Source organism: Carassius gibelio, chromosome A21 (genome assembly GCF_023724105.1).
Source record: "Carassius gibelio isolate Cgi1373 ecotype wild population from Czech Republic chromosome A21, carGib1.2-hapl.c, whole genome shotgun sequence".
Classification (NCBI taxonomy): Eukaryota; Metazoa; Chordata; class Actinopteri; order Cypriniformes; family Cyprinidae; genus Carassius; species Carassius gibelio.
Window position 1 is genome coordinate 8,499,607 of NC_068391.1, and position 19,153 is coordinate 8,518,759.

General features: G+C 39.5%; 1 protein-coding gene across 1 annotated transcript in view; it reads left to right on the top strand.

Moving 5' to 3' along the window:
* The window catches only part of LOC127942344 (breakpoint cluster region protein-like), a 60,121-nt gene continuing 40,968 nt past the window's right edge, over positions 1 to 19,153 (top strand). Inside the window, exon 1 of the mRNA XM_052538031.1 lies at positions 1 to 2,281. Coding sequence (XP_052393991.1) covers positions 793 to 2,281 — 1,489 coding nt within the window. The 5' untranslated portion in view covers positions 1 to 792. The remainder of the gene's footprint in view (positions 2,282 to 19,153) is intronic.

Here is a 19,153-nt window from a genome sequence, read left to right on the forward strand (position 1 = left end):
AATCCCGCCCCTTCCTGCAGCAGCACCAGCGTTTTAGTGCTTTTCATACAGAGGCATTACGTACAGCAGACTTGGCAAAATCTGCACAGTCTAATTATCAGCGACAAAATGGGATAATCGATAGCGTCTTTAGAGAATTTCGTCCACAGGAACTAAACGACCAATCGAGGAGAGTGATTTTTTTTAGTTATTTTTTTTTTCCAGACACAGACGTAAGCACAATGGGCTTTGGGGATAATGGTGATAAAAAAGATATCACATTATGAACGGAGGACAACTGGAATACCTCGCCACAAACACGACCGGACCGTATAATTTGTTTATGGTGAAAAGTTTAATTCAGAAAGCATTCTAAGGAGTATTTTTTTCATCCCGTGCGCTCTGGAGAACAGATGCTGTCATTGTGCTGGGGACCGAGATTTGTGCGCGTGATATTCTGCCAGTGGTCTCGTCGGAATGGTGCGCGAGATGAGAATGCGCGTGCCGTTATTGTTTCCGCGCGACATACTCAATAACGGTTGTTCAGTCGTTGTACAACTCAAGCCCAACGACGACAATTTTGGCAGAGAAAGACTGAGACTTCTAGTGACAATACCAGGGAAATCATGAACGAAGTGTTTTGTAAACGTTTGTATTAAGTATTATTGAAGAAATATCCTTTATTATGAACGGGCACTGCCGACTTTTCATATTTTCTAAATTTTCTTTTTCCTTGAGCTAAATTCCAATTAGTTGTATATACTTGGCTGTGTGTTTTTGACCAATCTGATATTTTCAGCCTGAGCAAACACAATGGTGGAGCCTGTGGGTTTCATCGAAGCCTGGAAAGCACAGTTTCCAGAGTCCGAGCCTCCAAGGATGGAGCTTCGGTCTGTTGGGGGAATTGAACAAGAACTGGAGAGGTGTAAAACGTCCATAAGACGCTTGGAAATGGAGGTGAACAAAGAGCGCTTCCGGATGATCTACCTTCAGACGCTTCTGGCCAAGGAGCGAAAGAGCTACGACCGGCAGAGATGGGGTTTCAGGAAGCCACCTCATATGACCGAAGGGGACCTGCAAGCTGCTGGGGCCGATTCTCAGCATCTCCATGTACAGGAGCATGGACAGCCAGAGCGCTGCAGGTATCAGCCTGTGGGGGAGACCAGAGTGAAACCACGACCACCCCCGGCCAGGAAGTCGGCTTCCCACGGTGATGGATTGGAACTACAGTCATCATTGGAGGCGCACCAAGCAGGGCCGGTCAGTGAGACCGAGAGGCTCTCGCCATCAGCACAGAGGGGTGGAGTTTCTCCTCGTAGGCCCCATCCACCCCCTGACAAGGAGTTGCCCTCGGATCCGTCACCCAAAGACAAGCCGGGCATGGGGCTCGGGGTGGCTGCCTTACGTTCAAACTTTGAGAGAATCAAACGGGCCAACTCACACTCAGCCACTGATGGAAAATCAGGCCAAGAGAAACCATTCTACACCAATGTTGAGTTCCAACATGACAGGGGCCTGGTAAAAGCCAACGACCGTGAGGTCTCGGACAAAATTAGCTCTCTTGGGAACCAAGCCATGCAGATGGAGCGCAAAAGGTCACTTCATTCACTTCCAGGCAACCTTGCCACGGTTGCAGGTGATCTACGCCCCAGGCCTGTCTATAGGGGGCGTTCTACCGAAAGCACCTGCGGATATGATGCAGAGTATGAAGATGGCGAACCCAGTCCACGATACAGCACTGCGAGACCGAATGGTGCCAAACCACCACCGCCACCTTGGCAGCCATCAGATTTCCAGCCATACACTAGTGTTTACGTCGGAGGGATGATGTCAGGAGAAAGTGGTGACGGTAGGGTCACTATGAGAGACCATGGAGGAAGTGACGACCATCTTCTCACCTGGCCCAGGAGGTCATACTCGCCTGGGAGTTTGGAGGATGTGGGAGGCGGAGGAGGTGGATACACGCCAGACTGCAGCTCCAATGAGAACCTGACATCTAGCGAGGAAGACTTCTCCTCGGGACAGTCCAGTCACGTGTCGCCTAGCCCTACGACAGCCTACCGCCGCCCACTCCGAGAGAAGAGTCGCTCACCTTCTCAGAACTCCCAGAATTCTCAGCATTCGTTTGACAGCAGCAGTCCCCCTACACCGCAGACACAGAAACGACACCGGCAGCAACATGTCGTGGTGTCTGAGGCCACCATTGTGGGCGTAAGGAAAACAGGACAAATCTGGCCCCATGATGGAGACTCTATTGCCTCCAGTCGGACTTCCCATGACAACAGTTACCATGGAGATCTAGGTAAGACATGATTATGACTTCTACATGTTGTTTTATTTTGCACATCACAGGTGAAGTGGTTCCTAAAAAATATAGCAGAAAAAATGAGTGGTCTTTGGTAAGAAAAATTGGTTGCTACTGTAAGACTGTAAATGGGACATGACATCACTGATGACATCATTGTCAAGCTGATACACCGGGGAGCAATGTGTAGCATGGCTGAATAAAATGCAAATCAAAGCTTTTGGCCAGACACATTTTTCTTACAGTGAAAATGAGTGGGCTTTTTATGTTTTTCTTCTACTCTGCATGCTTGATAACTTTTCTGTTTTATCTCCTCTTATATTTCGTTGTTCTTCCATTAAATCCATCCTCTGTAAGCTTCTGTGCTTTCCATCCCAAGCTATTGTCCACTTTTATTTCACGCTCTGTCTGTATTGGTCAGACACCGTGGCGGCTGCTTGCTGCGGTTGGTTATTCCGTTCTGATGAGTCTCATATGAGGAGTAATTAACTGGACATGCAAATTTATGACCATGAGGTCAAGATTTTATTATTATTATTTTTTATTACAAAACCTGGAATCTGTACCAACCCCATAGTAGTGCAGTTTGACATAAAAACGTAAAAAAAAATTGCTGGGAAACAGTGGCATGTGATACAAACCATTTAGTGTTTCATTTGTCATTTTTCCATCATCTATGGTTTGCATCATCTATGTTAGCAAGCTAGATAATGGATAACGTGGAGGACAAAGATTCAGCAGAAGTTTCAACAATGTAAAATACATTTCAGGAAACCAAATATTTGAAGGCGTAAGAATGAATGTACATGATCGATAAACTAGCCTAAAACTTTCACTGGCTTCAGGCTAGTGGGCAGTTCTTATTGTTGTGTCCTGCAGAAGTAGGAACTCATACTATTGTCTAAAAGTACAGTATAATTCTGTAACCTAACAAGCAGGTGTCTGGAAGATTCAGCCAGAGAGACCGATATCCAAGAGCGTGACTCACCAGGCTGCTATTTCCACAGTCAGACTGTCTTTATAAGCATTCTAAACTTGGAGCTGCAGTATTTTACTTGTTTTATCCAGTATCTTTTAACTTGTTTCTCGCCAAGAAGCAGAATGACATCAGCTATCAGACTGACTACAGGGGAGGCTGGTGTCATGTGGCACTTTTGGCTCCCAAGGCTTTGAGCTGATGAGCTGAATTGCACTTTGGTGAGAAGCAGACAGACCCGGAGGGTGTTGGCACAGCCCGTCCATTCAAATGCCAGGAAGATTCTCTTTGTGCAAGAGTGAGATAACAGAGGGCAGACGAAGATAGATAGACACAAGCTGAGCACAGTCCAGTAAGCTCCACGTTCTTTTGTCCTCATACTGACTTGTAAATCAATGTGAATACGTTTGAAACCCACCTCGCTTATTTTTAACAGTTAATACAGCTTGATGTAACCAGGTGGCATTGTAGTAAAAGTCTGTAGATCTTTAACCTGATGAAATGACAGATGATTTCCTACTTTAACAGTTCAAATAAATTTACATTTTAGCTTTAGATGATTTGCAGTAAATCAAATCAGATGAATGAAATCAACAGATCGGCCATTCATCTAATGAAGAAAGCCCTCACAGGCCATGCAGGTTACATTAGCGTAACAGTATGCAACTCATCTTGCCAAGAAAGAGATGCTATCTCATAAGATCCTGCCTGCCTTTTTAGTGTGTTTGACTTGCTGCTTAGAAACATTTTATTTTTGAAAGACACTAGGGCCTTTCTCACCGCTGGAACCTTTTCATAGCACCAGAACTAATTGTGGATTGTGGAACTACCCACTTTTGGGCATTTTCATTTTAGTACCGGACCGCCTTTTTTGAGAACCAAATTAGCTCCTAATCCGGGGCAGGGTCTAACCAGCACAACTGGTACTATCCGTGACATAAGTAGACATTCAAAAACGCCCCCAACCACCATGATTTAAAACACTGTGTAAACATACTGTAAACATTGTGTCAACTTATTTCACAAGTATGGTGAACAGCGATAACTAAACGGACGCTGAAGTGCAGGCACTTTAGCAAATGTAGCACTGCCAGTTGTCGTTGGAGATTCTTAGTCCTCCTTTACGTTCTTTCAGTCGCTTTACGTATACATCAACATTCCATGTCCATTAATGTGAAACCCACAAGACACAACAAAAACACAACTGCGATCACAGCGTCGTCCATCCTCCAGTTGTTAAAGGGGGGGTGAAATGCTATTTCATGCATACTGAGTTTTTTACACTGTTAAAGAGTTGGATTCCCATGCTAAACATGGACAAAGTTTCAAAAATTATGTTGTACGTTTGAAGGAGTATTTCTGTTCCAAAAATACTACTTCCGGTTTGTCAAAAGTTTTTTCGAGTTTGGCTCTGTGTGACGTTAGATGGAGCGGAATTTCCTTATATGGGTCCTGAGGGCACTTCTCTCGGAAGAGCGCGTGCTCCCGTATAGCACAGCACTGAGAGCACAACAGACTTCACTGATCAGAGCGAGAGCGTCACGAAATGTCACAAAAGAAGTGTGTTTTTGGTTGCCAGGGCAAGACAACCCTGCACAGATTACCGAAAAAGAAACAGCATTAAGGGACCAGTGGATGGAGTTTATTTTTACAGAGCATCAACGGAGTTGTGCAAGTGTTTGTGTTTGTTCCCTGCATTTCGAAGATGCTTGTTTTACAAACAAGGTCCAGTTTGACGCCGGATTTGCACATCGTTTATTTCTTAAGGATAATACAGTCCCAACGAAAAAGGGTCACGATCGTGTGTTGGAACCGCAGGCGGTGAGTAAAACTGCTTCAAATATCTCTGTGTTGTTAACTTAACTATCGGCACGTAAGCACATCAAGTAAACAACATGCGATGTTGTCATCAAACTGCACTTTCCACATGTACAGCTGAATCTGACTGTTAGCCATGGTTTGTTTTGGTTGGTTTTGTCCTTACCGTGTCACAGCTTCCAAACGCTCTCAACGCAAAAGCCTAATGGCGCGCGTGATTCTTTAGCTCCGCCCACATGTCACGCCTCCAGCCGGTCGTGTTTTTCCGGGATAATCGGTACAGACTATCTATCTCTTATGAATATAATAAAACTAAAGACTTTTTGGAGTTATGAAGGATGCAGTACTACTCTATAGGTACTCAAGGTTAACAGGATATTGAGTGAAAACGAGCATTTCACCCCCCCTTTAACGTTGTTGAACACCGCGCACAAATTACGTCGCGAATGCAACCCTTTAAATGGTACTGGGAAATAGTTTGTGCAAAATCGTTCGAGTACTTTAGTACTGTACATTTAGTTCTGGAACTAAATTGTGCGAAAGGCCCTACTGTCAAGGAAAGGAATGAAATTCCAGCTCCAAACATTGATTAAAAGGGCGGGAAAAATAATTGGACGAGTCAAATTCAAAATCAAAAATCCACCCAATGGCCCAAAACCTTAGTGCTGTAAGAAAAGAGGGAGGCAGGAGGATGTAGTGTGCTGAACTGCATGCTGTCTCTCGCCTCTGTGGACATGTGGAGATGTGGGGGCTGCTGAGACACTGATAGGAAAGGCTATAATTGCATAATGGTGTGAACAGTTCCAATCATGCATGTATTTATTAAATCTTCAATCTTTTACAATGAAAGAACCTCACTGAAGTAGATGGTTCTCTCAGACACTAGCATGCCCTTCACCTCTTTACCACCTTTCCTAAATGCCAGACAAACCCTGTCATTCTTTAAAATTGGCAATTTGGAATTATTTTAATAAAAGCATTATTTCAGCACACAGAATCAGGCCCGTCTGCTGAGGTTTCTGCATCTCTTGTTTCCTCGTTCTCCTCAGGGGACTGTTCTTACAGGCAATGTCCCCCTTGTAAACAAGAATTGTAATTGTTTCCCGATGGTCCTCTGGTGATTTGAAGTGGCCATTCAAGAAGAAATGTCTTTCTGTGGTTTACAGATCAGAAGCAGTGTCCTTTGGGGTGAAGAGTGAGTGAGTCACAGAGAAAACAAGAGGCAGGGGATGACAGAAAACAGAAAGTTCTCTGACAAATACCCAGGAAAACATCAGTCATTAATTAAAAAGACCAGGCATTTGCTGTGCTTTGTGGTCAATATGTTTGCATAAGTCAAAAATGACGTTTACAATGACGCTGGCGTTTGAGGTAGTTGGAAAAGGATTGATGGTTGTGTGGAAATTCTTGTAGTGCACAGGGGAAAAATTTTTTGAAAATTGTTTTTTTCCACTGCATGAATATGAGTACTCAGCCTTTCAAATGGTGTTATGTGGGAGGATATGCTAATAAAAAGAAAATTAAAATGTTTTGTGAGTAGATAAACTGATAAACTAGGCCTAGTCAGGTTAGACTAGGCATCATATAAATAATGTGATGCTAAGGATTGAATTTGCTGCATTCATGGGCTGTATGGTTTTGATTTACTAAAAGGAGCCTGTTCTGCCCTTCTGCTTCCCCTTAGAAAATATTTTCCCATATTATGTCAGATTTGTCATGAGGTTCCATGAAAAGTGTTACCCTTGTCACATATTCGTGTCTTTACAAGGGTGAGATCAAGAAAGAAGGTGTGGACTGGAATGAAGAGGTGTGCATTCAGCTGAATGCTTGCATTGTACAGCAGCACCACGGTGAGGTCAGACCGTCCAGTTGCTTATTTTTTTAGACAGACTCTCCAGATCTACAGAAGTGTGCTTTCTGGTGTCAAGTGAAGACCAAGAACAGAATGCACACTGGGTATGTGGAAACGATGACTCTGGTTGTCCCTCTGAAAAAAGTTTGTTGTTTTGTGTTTAGGGACACCCAGAATATTTGGCTAATCCATGTGTCTCCGCTGGTTTATTTTGTAATCTTTGCCAGATTTTGTGAATACACAGTATTACAGAAAACATTTCCACTCTAAAGATAGCTATTTGTTGTGTTTTATAAATAGAAACTGAAATGCAAGACTAGCAGAAAAAAATAGCTAAGTATTAGTGGGGGATATATGTGGGAAAATAACACCAATATGTGTTGTGAGAATATCATATGGACATGTGCAGGAAAACTCTGATTAACACCAATGCAACAAGGCTCTGCCACCCAGTGTGTTTGGAAAGAGAGAGTGAGAGCTTGTTGTCTGAGGACTTTCTGCCAAATAACAGTAAGGCACATTTTTCACAGCTCTTTTCTGGCTTCCTTCAGTCCTGGAGAGGAATAAAAGGAGAAGAAGAAGAGACACACTTTAATCAGCCCATGATTGGAGTTGTTAACAACAGTCTAAATGACCGCTAAACTGTTTAAACTGTTAAACTGTCATTTCTGTTAGTTAGTTCCTTTTTATGGTACTTAAGCTACAGTGTAATCTATGCAAGTACAAATTAATTATTTTTTAGTGAAAACATACATTGTGTTCAGTTTATCTTAAATCAAATGACTTTTGTTTGTAGCATTTTATTATAATGAATATTTTAAAAGACAACAAGGTACCAGTTTCAACAATACCATGTGTAATTTCCAGTATTTGCATAGAGAATTATTTTGTATCTAAGTAAAATGGACATTTAATTTTACATCCAGGAGTTTGAATTAAGTTAAAGCTAGAAATGAATACATTACATGACTTTTGTAAAGATTTCTGCCCCAATTTGCTTTTTGAATCTGGACAGGCGACACTACTTGTCGAAAGTAAGAGCCAGTCTGCAGATTTTGGGCTGTCGCACATACTTTTTAAACTTTGTAACCATCTACAGTGTATGGCAAGTCTATGATGCCTGGTCTGTTTTAGGTTCATATAGTGTATTCCAGACTTTAGTTGAAGTTAGATAAGCTGCTTAAATGTTAACTTATGACTGATAAGTGTCTGATCTAAGACTTTACACTTTAGGTGGCAGTTGGATTTGCTGACTGTAAAGCTCTCAGAATTTTTGCATAGTTTGGAGTTGTGATGCTTCACTTGTAGTTTCATTAAGCATATTATGAGCACAAATTTAATATGGCATTATGCCCACTCAAGCTGTTGATGTATGGCTGGAGTTGTAGCTGTAGATCAGGGCATAACAGAAGATGAATGCGAGGTGTACGGCAGTTGGCCAAGTTGATGCACTAGGCCAGGCAGAGATGGCCAAACCCCTACAGAGTGTTTCCTGGTGCATGGCATTGCTCTGGCTGTCATGAGCTTTGTACAGGCCGGAGAATGCAGAGTTGACCGTGACCCCACCCACTGTGGAAGAGCTACACAACATCACCCTATAACCCTGCCGCACTCCACCCAGACCACGGCTTCGTCACCCTTTCCAGAGCATGCACAAGCTTGTGTGTGGGGATTGAGCGCGTGTCGGTGGGGCCACATGTGCCAAGCGCTCGAACACAGGAGTTTTTATCGCCGCACAGATGCAGCCATTCCGGTGGACAGCACAAAAAAAATCTGGCAAAAACTGGCATTACAGAGGCCCACCCTGCACAGATTTGCTGCTTATGTAAACTATGGCTGTTCTGTTTGCTGGCTTTTTCTGACAGCAGGACTATTGTAGTGATTACAGTTTACGTTAAAGATGTATGAGTCAGACAAGAGAGGACTATTCAGATTTGCATAGGAGGTGACTTCTGTCACACTTCAGATTAAAACACAAATTCATGTTGTCATACAAACATGGCACATAATCTCAAATCCTGTTGAAGTCACAAGAGAGTTTTTTTTTTCATAATGTTGAGTAATCCCTCATCGCTTTCAAAGGACTCCAAATGGACCTCACAAAAACAAGCAATGGTTCTTTCAAATTTGTGAAATTGGGCTTGTTTGCACAGTTTGTCAGTACTTTTTGTTTTTGGCCTTCCTGAAGTTGCATTGTGTGCCATGACATAAATCAACCTTGATCACCCCTGAGCTGATAAAACTAAGACATTCCAGATTGTTCTTTCTTGTGGTTTAATGAAGCATTTGTTTATTTCAGCCAGAACTGCTCCCTCATGCAGTCTGGACAGCTGCTTTGAATCTAGACTTCTTGCAGCCAATTATTACACTTGAACCTTTGTGATGTGCCTCTGGGTTTTCGACCAAACAAGGGGAAAACCCAGAAAAGATCAAAGTGTTGGACCCAAAGGACACTGGGGGTCCCCTCATAACTGAATTATTTTAAAGAGCAGAGGGGGAACCCACAAAAAAAAATGCTCTTACAAAGCAATCCATGCAAAAATAAGACAGGTTTTCTGTATTGTACACATTTCATTTGTACGAAGGTTTTTTTTTTTTGTACTATTATAGGTTTATTTTGAAATAGTTTTGTTTTTAGAGTAATATATATATAAATATATATTTTCACATTTTTAATTACATTTTTAGTAAGCTTTTATGTTCTTGTCATTTTCAGTTAGTAATTTTAGTACTTATTTCAGTATGCTTCATTTAGTTCAGTTAGTCATTTCAAAATGCATGTTTAGTTTGTTTTTCTTGTAATATTTATAGTTTTTATTTCAGTTTTATTCCAATGAACAAATTGTAATTGAAGTTATAGTAAACAATAAAAACACTGATTCATGCATGTGCTCTGCCACGCTTAATTTGAACTCTTTGTTTAAGAGGCACTACTGGACAATGTTCTATTAGCCTGTCTGACTGTAATAGGATCTGTCACCCTCGCCAGCCACATGCACCCTCCTTCCATGCTCAGGATTGAGATTTCCTATTTTCTTTAGGGTTCATAATACTATCTTCTATTCCCCAGCTGTCAAACTCAACTGTCAGACTATTTGAGAGACAAAAAAAGAAACTAATGACAGTGTGGTCTACTCTAGGCAAGAAATGGATTGTGTATCATGTCAAAACACTGGCCCATTGAGGCTTATGTCAAAAACAAGTCTGGTTCCCATCACCGCACAACTGTAAAGAATTAGGGTCAGGGATGTGACAAGGCGTGTTATGACTGTAGTACCATAATCGGGCTAAAAGTGGCTTTTGGAGGAAAGAGTTAATACTCATGTAATGTCAGAGTAAAGTGTGAGAGTTAGACTAAGCATTTTTTTTGCCAATGATTTATGCAAATGATCTTTGATATTTAGCTGGGTCTACATGACATTATGACTTTGAAGTCTCTGAATACTGCAGCCAGTGACAACTCCAATTCAGCTGTACCATTACTAAAATCTAATAAATATAGACAGTGATAGTGAAATCTTTTTCAGTTAATGTTGGAAGTAATTAGCTGCAGTTATCAGTATATTTGAATGGTGAATTGGCGTAAGTGGTAAACTGGAACGGGCCGTGTGTTCAGAGGAGAGAAAGGCTGAACTGGGTTTGGCAGGACACTAGGGAATGTATTTGTATCTGCTCTCATTCTCTCTGACTGCAATGATGAGAGAACACTGTACAGTGGTTGCAATAACAGGATTATTCTCTCTTACACAGCATGTCGTTTATAGTAATATACATATGTGCATTTAATTTTATAAAGACCAAAGGTAAATGCATGTGAGACAAAAAAATGAACAAATATGCATAGGTACTGGCCATTATCTGTTATTAATATCTAATATTAAAGCAGTCTGTATTGGATATATTGGATGTTTAATTGTGCAGGCTCATTTACGTCTATTTTTATTTTAACTTTGCCAGTATATGACACTCACTTAAAGTTAATATTCAAAAACACTAACTATTTTAAAAATAGTGTTCAATTTAATCTTTAAGATCTCAAAATGAATAGCTGCTTTCAACACTTTGGATTATAATGTTCTGGTGCTTTAATACCCTTTTTAAATGAGCATTAAAAACTGGATTTTATTTAGGCGTTTTATTATATATATATATATATATATATATATATATATATATATATATATATATATATATATATATATTTATTCATTCATTCATTCATTCATTCATTCATTCACATAAATAAAAATATATAGTTTAAATATTAGCCATTTACTGCAGTATGGGCAGAATGTTATTACAGTTATTGACCAGAAACTTAATATAGGTTTTATCAACAAAAATAATCTAATGGACCCTATTTACTTTCTAAATTAACACAATTAAATGTAATAATTATACTTTGTGTGTCCCTGGTAGGATTGATCATGTTCTATAGAAAAATGTTTTCATCACAATGCAATAACTTTCTCTACATGTGAAATTATATTTTGTTTCTGTAATGTTGATTAGGTTGTGACATCACTAAGTTTGCAGAGTTAGGTAAAAAGCTTTAATTAATTAAATATTGGTAATTAAATATTAATGAATTAATTACCTACTTTCCACTATCCAATCAAATACCAATATATAAAACCAAGGGACATAGTATATTATTTGTTCCTGTGGCTCAGTGGCAGAGCATTGTATTAGCAGAGCAAAAGGTTGTGGGTTCAATTCCCAGGAAACACACATACTGGAAAAAAAAAATGTATCGCCTGAATGCACTGTAAATCACTTTGGATAAAAGTGTCTGCCAAATGCATAAATGTGAATTATTTGTGCAGATACTTTTTCACTTTATATTATGAAAATTAAATGTTACAAATGCTGTTTCATGTTGTTTCAACTGTACTTTAGTTGTTTCTACCCCAGAGGCATTCTTGTCCCATTTTTTTATTTCCTGCTTCTCTCTTTTCTCTTCATTTTCTTATCTCTTTTTCTTGTCTAATCCCCTCTGGCTCTTTGTAGTAGGATTTATATTAGTGAGGCTCATTAGGGAGAGTTTTCCGAATAAACTGCTGCAGGGTCGGAGGGGAATTTCGGTTATAATAATAACACATTATCAGATTAATGAGCGAGACCGATGTCTAGTGGCCAGCTGCACTGGTATCTAGCAGTGGCTGGCTGCTCATTCCTCTCTGCCTCCACCCTCCTTCTGAAGGCAGGCGGGCCGGTTCTGATTTAAGGCTCAGAGGACAGGCGGAGCGTCATGGTGCAGCTGGCTACAACTCTGAGCTGCGACGTCTCCCTCTCCTCATCAGCCAGAATACAAATCAGCCAAGAACACAGCTGAGGAACACAAGCATTTGACAGAAGTGAACCGAATATTCAGGGAAAAAAAGAGGCATTTGTGTACAGGATGTCTTAAACTCCGACTTGTATTGAGTTGGCGGAAGCTGTGGTTTATCCTCCATCTGTGTGTGTCTGTGCCTCTGCTCTTGTTCTCAAGGCGGTAGTGGATCAAGGTTTGGCCAGCTTCTGGTCTCTCCCCCTGCAGTCTCTAAGAGAAATGTGTTTTGGATCCAGTGCGGTTTAGATATCCAATAAAACTCAAGCTGAGTTTTGACCCTACTTCACTCTTTTTCTTTTCAATTGTTTTTTTTTCTTCAGTTTTTCATCTTCTATTTTTTTATTTGTTTTTATGTATACATTATGTACATTGGATATAGAATTTTTCATGGTTATCGACCATAAAGTGTCAGTGAGTGTTCCCTTTAATTTTTTTTTTCTTGCTGAGCAGAACTTTTCTCTATTCGGCTGACATAATGTGCTATTTATGATTTGACCCTGAATATAATTCAATGATGCACATTTTAGGTTGCCTGAGAAAACATTTTTTACAGTACTGTTACCAAGAAATTCTATATATATAAAAAATATATATGTATATATATATATATATATATATATATATATATATGTATAAACACAGACCAGTTCAATTCTCTATAATAACAGAAGGTTTTGTTGCCATTTTGTTTTGTTACTGTTCTGTGCCGCTATTTCCATCACTTAATTAAGCCACTCTTCTTTAAAATGTAATTCCGTTGCCTCATCCGCAACCATTGCAGTATTCAACTTCATTATCAATCATTTTCTGTAAACCACATTCACTGGATTTAGCTCTATAGCGACATCCATGTTTTTTAACTGCATTAAGGCCATAACCAGACACTGCAGCTGTTACTCCGTTAAGTTCCATAGAAAATTGGTCACGAAATAAGCCTCACGACAGCACTGCCCACTCCACAGTGTCCTTCTGAACAAACACGCTCTGGCCCAAATGGCAAAGTTTATCTTAACTTCTGTTTTCCTTCATTCACACTCTGCTATCCTGCTTCATAGCGTCTTCTCCCGAGGGGCCAGGCATGTGCTGGTCACTGTTATTGACGCTGTGACTCTCTTCCTGCACCACCAATTACTGCTGTGAGGGAGTTTTCATGTTTTTAAACTTTTTGATAGCAAGGACCCCCAAATATGATGCTCTTCTTCCAAAAATATAAAGGCAGCTTTATAATTTTATGTATAAAGGCTGATTGGTAAAGTGTGTGAAAAAGATTTAGCTTGATTTTATATTCCAAATTGTTGTTGAAGCCAAAGCAAATGAAGGTTAATAATTATTATATATTTTTATCAAATATATTAATATAAAGAACATATTTTAAATATATTTAAAAAAATATATTTCTTTATTATTTTTTAAAACAAAAAGTGTAGATATTGTATCACTCTTTGTCTGTACACACATATTCAGGGCTCAACTTTAATGCTTTTTAGGTGAAGGTAGCATAAATGTTTTTACACTGGAATCACAATAGCGGGAAACAGTGTATTACACACCCAGTGTGCACAACCATACCGCTTTTGCAATGTACCTTATTTCATCCCCTTTTTTTGAATGCAGACAGCTGTTCATTTAATGGATCATAAATGCTCTGTGATGTCTGGTTAAGTTTTTGTGTCCTCAGTTCAGCTTTAGTCAGTGTCATCAGTTTTGACTCTGCTTTCTTCTTCAATACAAAGTACCCGATACCCACACACCTCTGCTAAAATACTGTGCATTCTCCACTGGCTGCAGTTGTGTGGTCTAATAGGAAAGATCTCCCTTAGCGAGGCGTGAAATATTCTTGCTGATATGGGAAAAGAGAAGGAGTGAGTGAGCGAGGGAGGGAGGGTGAAATGGAGGAGGGGAACGGCGCTCAAGGTGACCTTGCGTGTAGACACAGAACAAGAGATGATGTTTGATGTCATCGTATCCTGGAAGCTCAACCCACTGAAAACGTCTCCCACAGCCATCTAGGAACCAACCAGCTTGCTAAACGCATCATTCTAATATGATGAACTGTAAGGACAACACAAAAACCTTCACCGAGTAAAGTAACGTGATTACACGGAGTGAATTGAATTATGCTCCGAGGTAAAATGGCTTCAGCTGAGAGTACAATAAACATAATCAAATACAATTTGATGTGGCTTAAATTCAGAAAACCTTGAAAAGCAGCCAGTACCGTCAAAATATAATCAGCTGATATTGGGTCGGGGGAAAGGGCTTGTTCCCTGGTGTTGTTGCGTATGGTTATTGTCTCTGACTTCAAACCATAAATAATCTCTCCAGATGTTGTCTTTTTGGGATCTTAGTCGAAAAGTATTAGTCTTGCTTGCTTCTTTTATTTCACCTGGCATTTTCCATTAAATGGCTAACAACTTGTTACTAAAAAGAAAACCAGTTGGATTTGTTCAAAGAAAGTGTATTGGGGTTGGAAAGACTTCTTTTTTTTTTTCTAGACGCCCCCCAGTTGAGACCTTTCTCTTCAGGGCTGATCCATCCTGCTGGTAGACTGTCAGTCAGACCACTCAGCTTTTTACTGTGACCTTCTGTGTGTGTGTGTGTGTGTGTGTGTGTATGGGTGGGTGTATGGTTTCTGTATAGCAATGGTACCGGTATTCTCTTTGTAAATTCAAAGAATGGGAAAGGCTTTATCTTACCCACACTAAATAGAAATATTCCACTGAAATTGTGCATTGTTAATTGAGTCCTTTATGGCAGCATTTTTATTCAGCTTCTTTATTTCAGTAATGGAGCTATGATTAGTTAGCATATTGTACTCATGTAGCCATCACATGTTGAATCTAGCATAATTTCCCGATCCCATTCCACTCTTTTCTCCCATTCCCAATCACTTAAAGGCAAAAAGACCAAAAATAAACTAGAAAAAGAAATCTAGATGACTCATTTTATAGGTATATGGTTAAATTATGGGTTATGGCAGACAGTATAATGTTTTATGTGATATTTGTATTGTTCCCAAGCACAATGCCGAATGAGAGACTTATTTTACATTTGTTTCTCCATTCTACCCAAAAAACCAGCATCACAAATCTTCGGTTTTATATGTAAGCTTTGGCTCCAGATTGGAGCAATTACCAGGACGTGGCCCCCTATATCATACACACTACTACACACACTCCACCACTTACCGTGTGCCAATGTGGCCACCCAGAGCTATTTAAACTTCCTAATTATAAGGCAGATTACTGACCCAAGAGAGCTCTAATTATTGGTGCTAATTTTGGGTCATCAGACACCATTTTGACGTGATTGTGGTAACTGTGTTAAATGTTAGAATGTTGCATTGTGGCTCTACAGTAAAACCTAATCTGCTGCTTTGCTGTCTACAATACTACATCTGCCTTTTAAGGCAGCATACTAACTGAAATGGTATCTCATAAGTGATTGTGAAATGCTCAACGTGGGAAATAACTTATGGGAAAGACACAAGTACCTAGCAACATTATTACAATCTTTTTTTTTTTTTTTTGGATTGAATTACTTTAATTTATACTTTTTGGTATTGAATGAAATATATCTATTCATAAACGTGGATGAATTGTTGGCCAGAGCATTCTGTGATTATGTTTTAAGAGTACATGCAATGCTGTTTTTTTTTTTTTGTTGTTGTCCAAAGTTCGAAAATGGAGTAATGGATACTGAAATATAGAAAACATTGTAATAATATTTCACAATATTGCAGTATTTGCTGCACTTTGGATCAAATAAATGCAGAGTTGGGGAGCATAAGAGATTGCTTTCAAAAAATCGTATCTCCAAACTTTTGAACGGTAGTATATTAGTTTTCATATTTACTTTGGCCTTTTTTAGAGTAAGTTCTTGATTAAAAAAATGTCCACTGCCCTGACATGAGGCTTCATGCCACTGTCAAACATTGTGTTCCTCTCCACCAGGACTTTAATGGGCAAAAACCGCTAACCAAATCATTATGTTTGTGATAAATTGCCTTGATTAGTACATTACTGAATGTTTGTAGATATTGATCAGTACTGGATTTGTGTGTTTCTAACTGATCTTTTTTTTTTTTCTGGGAGCCAAGTCATAATTTAGTCTGCGTTGCAGTTTGGTGAGGAATCATATCAGCCGTGCACTTCAGAAGTCTCACACAGACACATGTAACTTGAATCAGACGATGGATTAATATCACAAAGAAAACACATTCTCAGTTGGGACTAGATACCTTCAGACATGTTATGCTTTCCATGAGCTCAGCAAGTTTTAAATAGCCCTTCCAGTCTTTTTAAAGGGATAAGAGTTTAAGATGGCTTATGAAAATAACTCTCAAGGAACTTTTTAAGATATTTGAAGTCAAGGCTTATGCCCTTTTCTGTGTGTTTAACGCTGCAGTTATATTACAAGCTCAGATATCCAAGTACTGTAATTTGTGCTTGAACATTTAACCACCATTATCATTTCAGGAATTATATTTATTTTCAAGGTTGGATTTAAAAGTTTCATTATTAAGTTAGTGCTAATGTCAAAATGCAGTCCTTGCTTTTTGTGTAGCTCATTGAATTGATATTGACATGCAGGTTTTTATATCCATAGCCAGACGCCTTAACTGTCGATAGCCCACTAACTGATTTTTTGATGCATGCAGACTTCTGTTCAAGCCTTTTGCTGCTGTATGAGCCGTAAATGACAAAATTTTGTACTTGGGATTTCAGAAGTAAAAGAGGGTGTGAAAAATGTGACAACTGCACTTATCTATCAGACAGGATTTTCCCAGGTCATGCTTTTACAGTGCTGTGTTGATGCTAGATGGGAAGTTAATTGTTTAGGCCTGTTCACATTTTGGTCCATACCTGTGGCCATATAGTGTATGCTGTATGTGCACTAATTCTCAAACGTTTGGGGTCAGTAAGATTTTTCTTTTTTTAAAGATATTAATGTAACAGCAAGGACTCATTCAGTTGTTCAAATTTGACAGTAAAGATATTCATAATGTTACAAAATATTTTTATTTAAAATAAATGCTCTGAAAATTGGTAATGAAAATAAACTTTTATTAAGATAGTTTATCAGCATATTAGAATGATTTCTGAAGGTTTACTTGACACTGAAGGAGTAATAGCTTTGCCACCACAGGAATAAATTACATTAATATATTAAACTAGAAAACACAAATTTAAAATTGTAATAATATTTCACAATATTACTGTTTTACTGTTTCTTTTGATCAAATAAATGCATGTTTGGTGAGAATAAGTAACTCCTTTCATTAAAAAAAAAAAAAACATAAAAAAAAATCTTACCGACCCCAAAGTTTTGAATGGTTGTTCGTGTGTGTGTGTGTGTGTGTGTGTGTGTGTGTATGGGTCAATAATGTCTAAAACATCATTGCTGTGAGCTATTAAGAGGGAGAGACAAAGATAGACGGGGATGCCGAGGACTGGAGATACAGAGACACACGCTCCGCAGGGGTCGACTGCTGGAGCCTTTCCTGTCTCTCTCTCTCTCTCTCTCTCTCTCTCTCTCTGTCTCTCCCAGGGATGGGAGAAGTAATAAGCTTCAGGAGTGGCACGGTGCCCTAAGGAAAGCAGGAGCTACATACAGCCTGTCAGAACACTCAGGATTTATGATGGTTATTAAATAATTCAATTATAAACCTGTTGGTGGTGTGAGTGCGTGAGTGTTTGTGTTGCACCTATAGTGTAGTGTGTGTTTATAGGTGTGCTTTATTGCACATGAGAAGGTGTGTAGTACGTGAAAATGAGAGTTTGTGTGTTAGTGTGTTGATGCCATTTGACAGCTCACTTCTCACCTTGATAAACTGTTCTAGGAGTTGACCAATCACAGCAGCTGTACAACATACTCTCTCACATGGCCTTCTCACGACTTCATTCTGTCCCAAATTACCCCAAAAAAAAAAAATCTAAATTATTTTTTTATTCAGAAATGCTTTACATTTTGAATGCATTTTTAAATACTTTAATAAATAGGTAAAAAAAAAAAATTGCCATGTTGTTAATCCATTTACATTTTTTGATGGAAATTAACCTAATAATTTACTTGTGTTCTTTGCATATATAACTGGGATAGGATGATTTTTACAAAATCTGATTCTTTCATCTCCGATTTAATGCTCTTAAGACACACATACACATTTCTCCTTGTCCTGTCGTCTCTAGATCGTCTCTCATTAGAAGGTGTTGAGACATAGAGGAGGAGACGCTGATGAGGAGACCAGGTTTAGCTGGGAACATGTTGATGGATTGTGTTGTTTTAAGAGGCGTGAAAGAGTTAGTGCTTTGGGTGGAGGGGAACAGAAGAGAGAGAATGAAAATAGGTCAACAGTGAGATATTGAAGCTTGAACTAAGAGTTTCTGTCATTTGAATCAATGCAACAAATGGTGACTTGCTGTCCCAAACTGCTTGTTTAGATAAACTCTGTGATCCCTGACACTCAGACCACCGTCCTCTTCATACCTGGTAGTTAAGGGGCAGGGCAAAATAAGGTTGTGAGTTATCTTGTTTTAATGGGCAGCCTTGTGTCTGGAGTCTGGAAGCCTCTGCAGACAGCCGGAGCCCAGGGGGACGAAGATGGGAGGGCATTGGTGGGAATGTAAAGATGTAGACATGGAAGACTGAACTTGTTTTGGGAGAGGAGGAGAAATGGAGTGTGAACACGTGTTGGGTTCCCACACTCTCTTCCTTCTCTTTTCTAATGCTCATTTTTTGTTGGGTCAGTGATTAAAGATTGTGATATTCCTTCCACACACACACACTTACAATTAATTCTGGCATGACTGGGTACCCTGTGTTTCAGAAACCCACTATGGCCACACCACTCCGTCACATTTGATTGGTCAACTGAAGAGAGCATGAGGT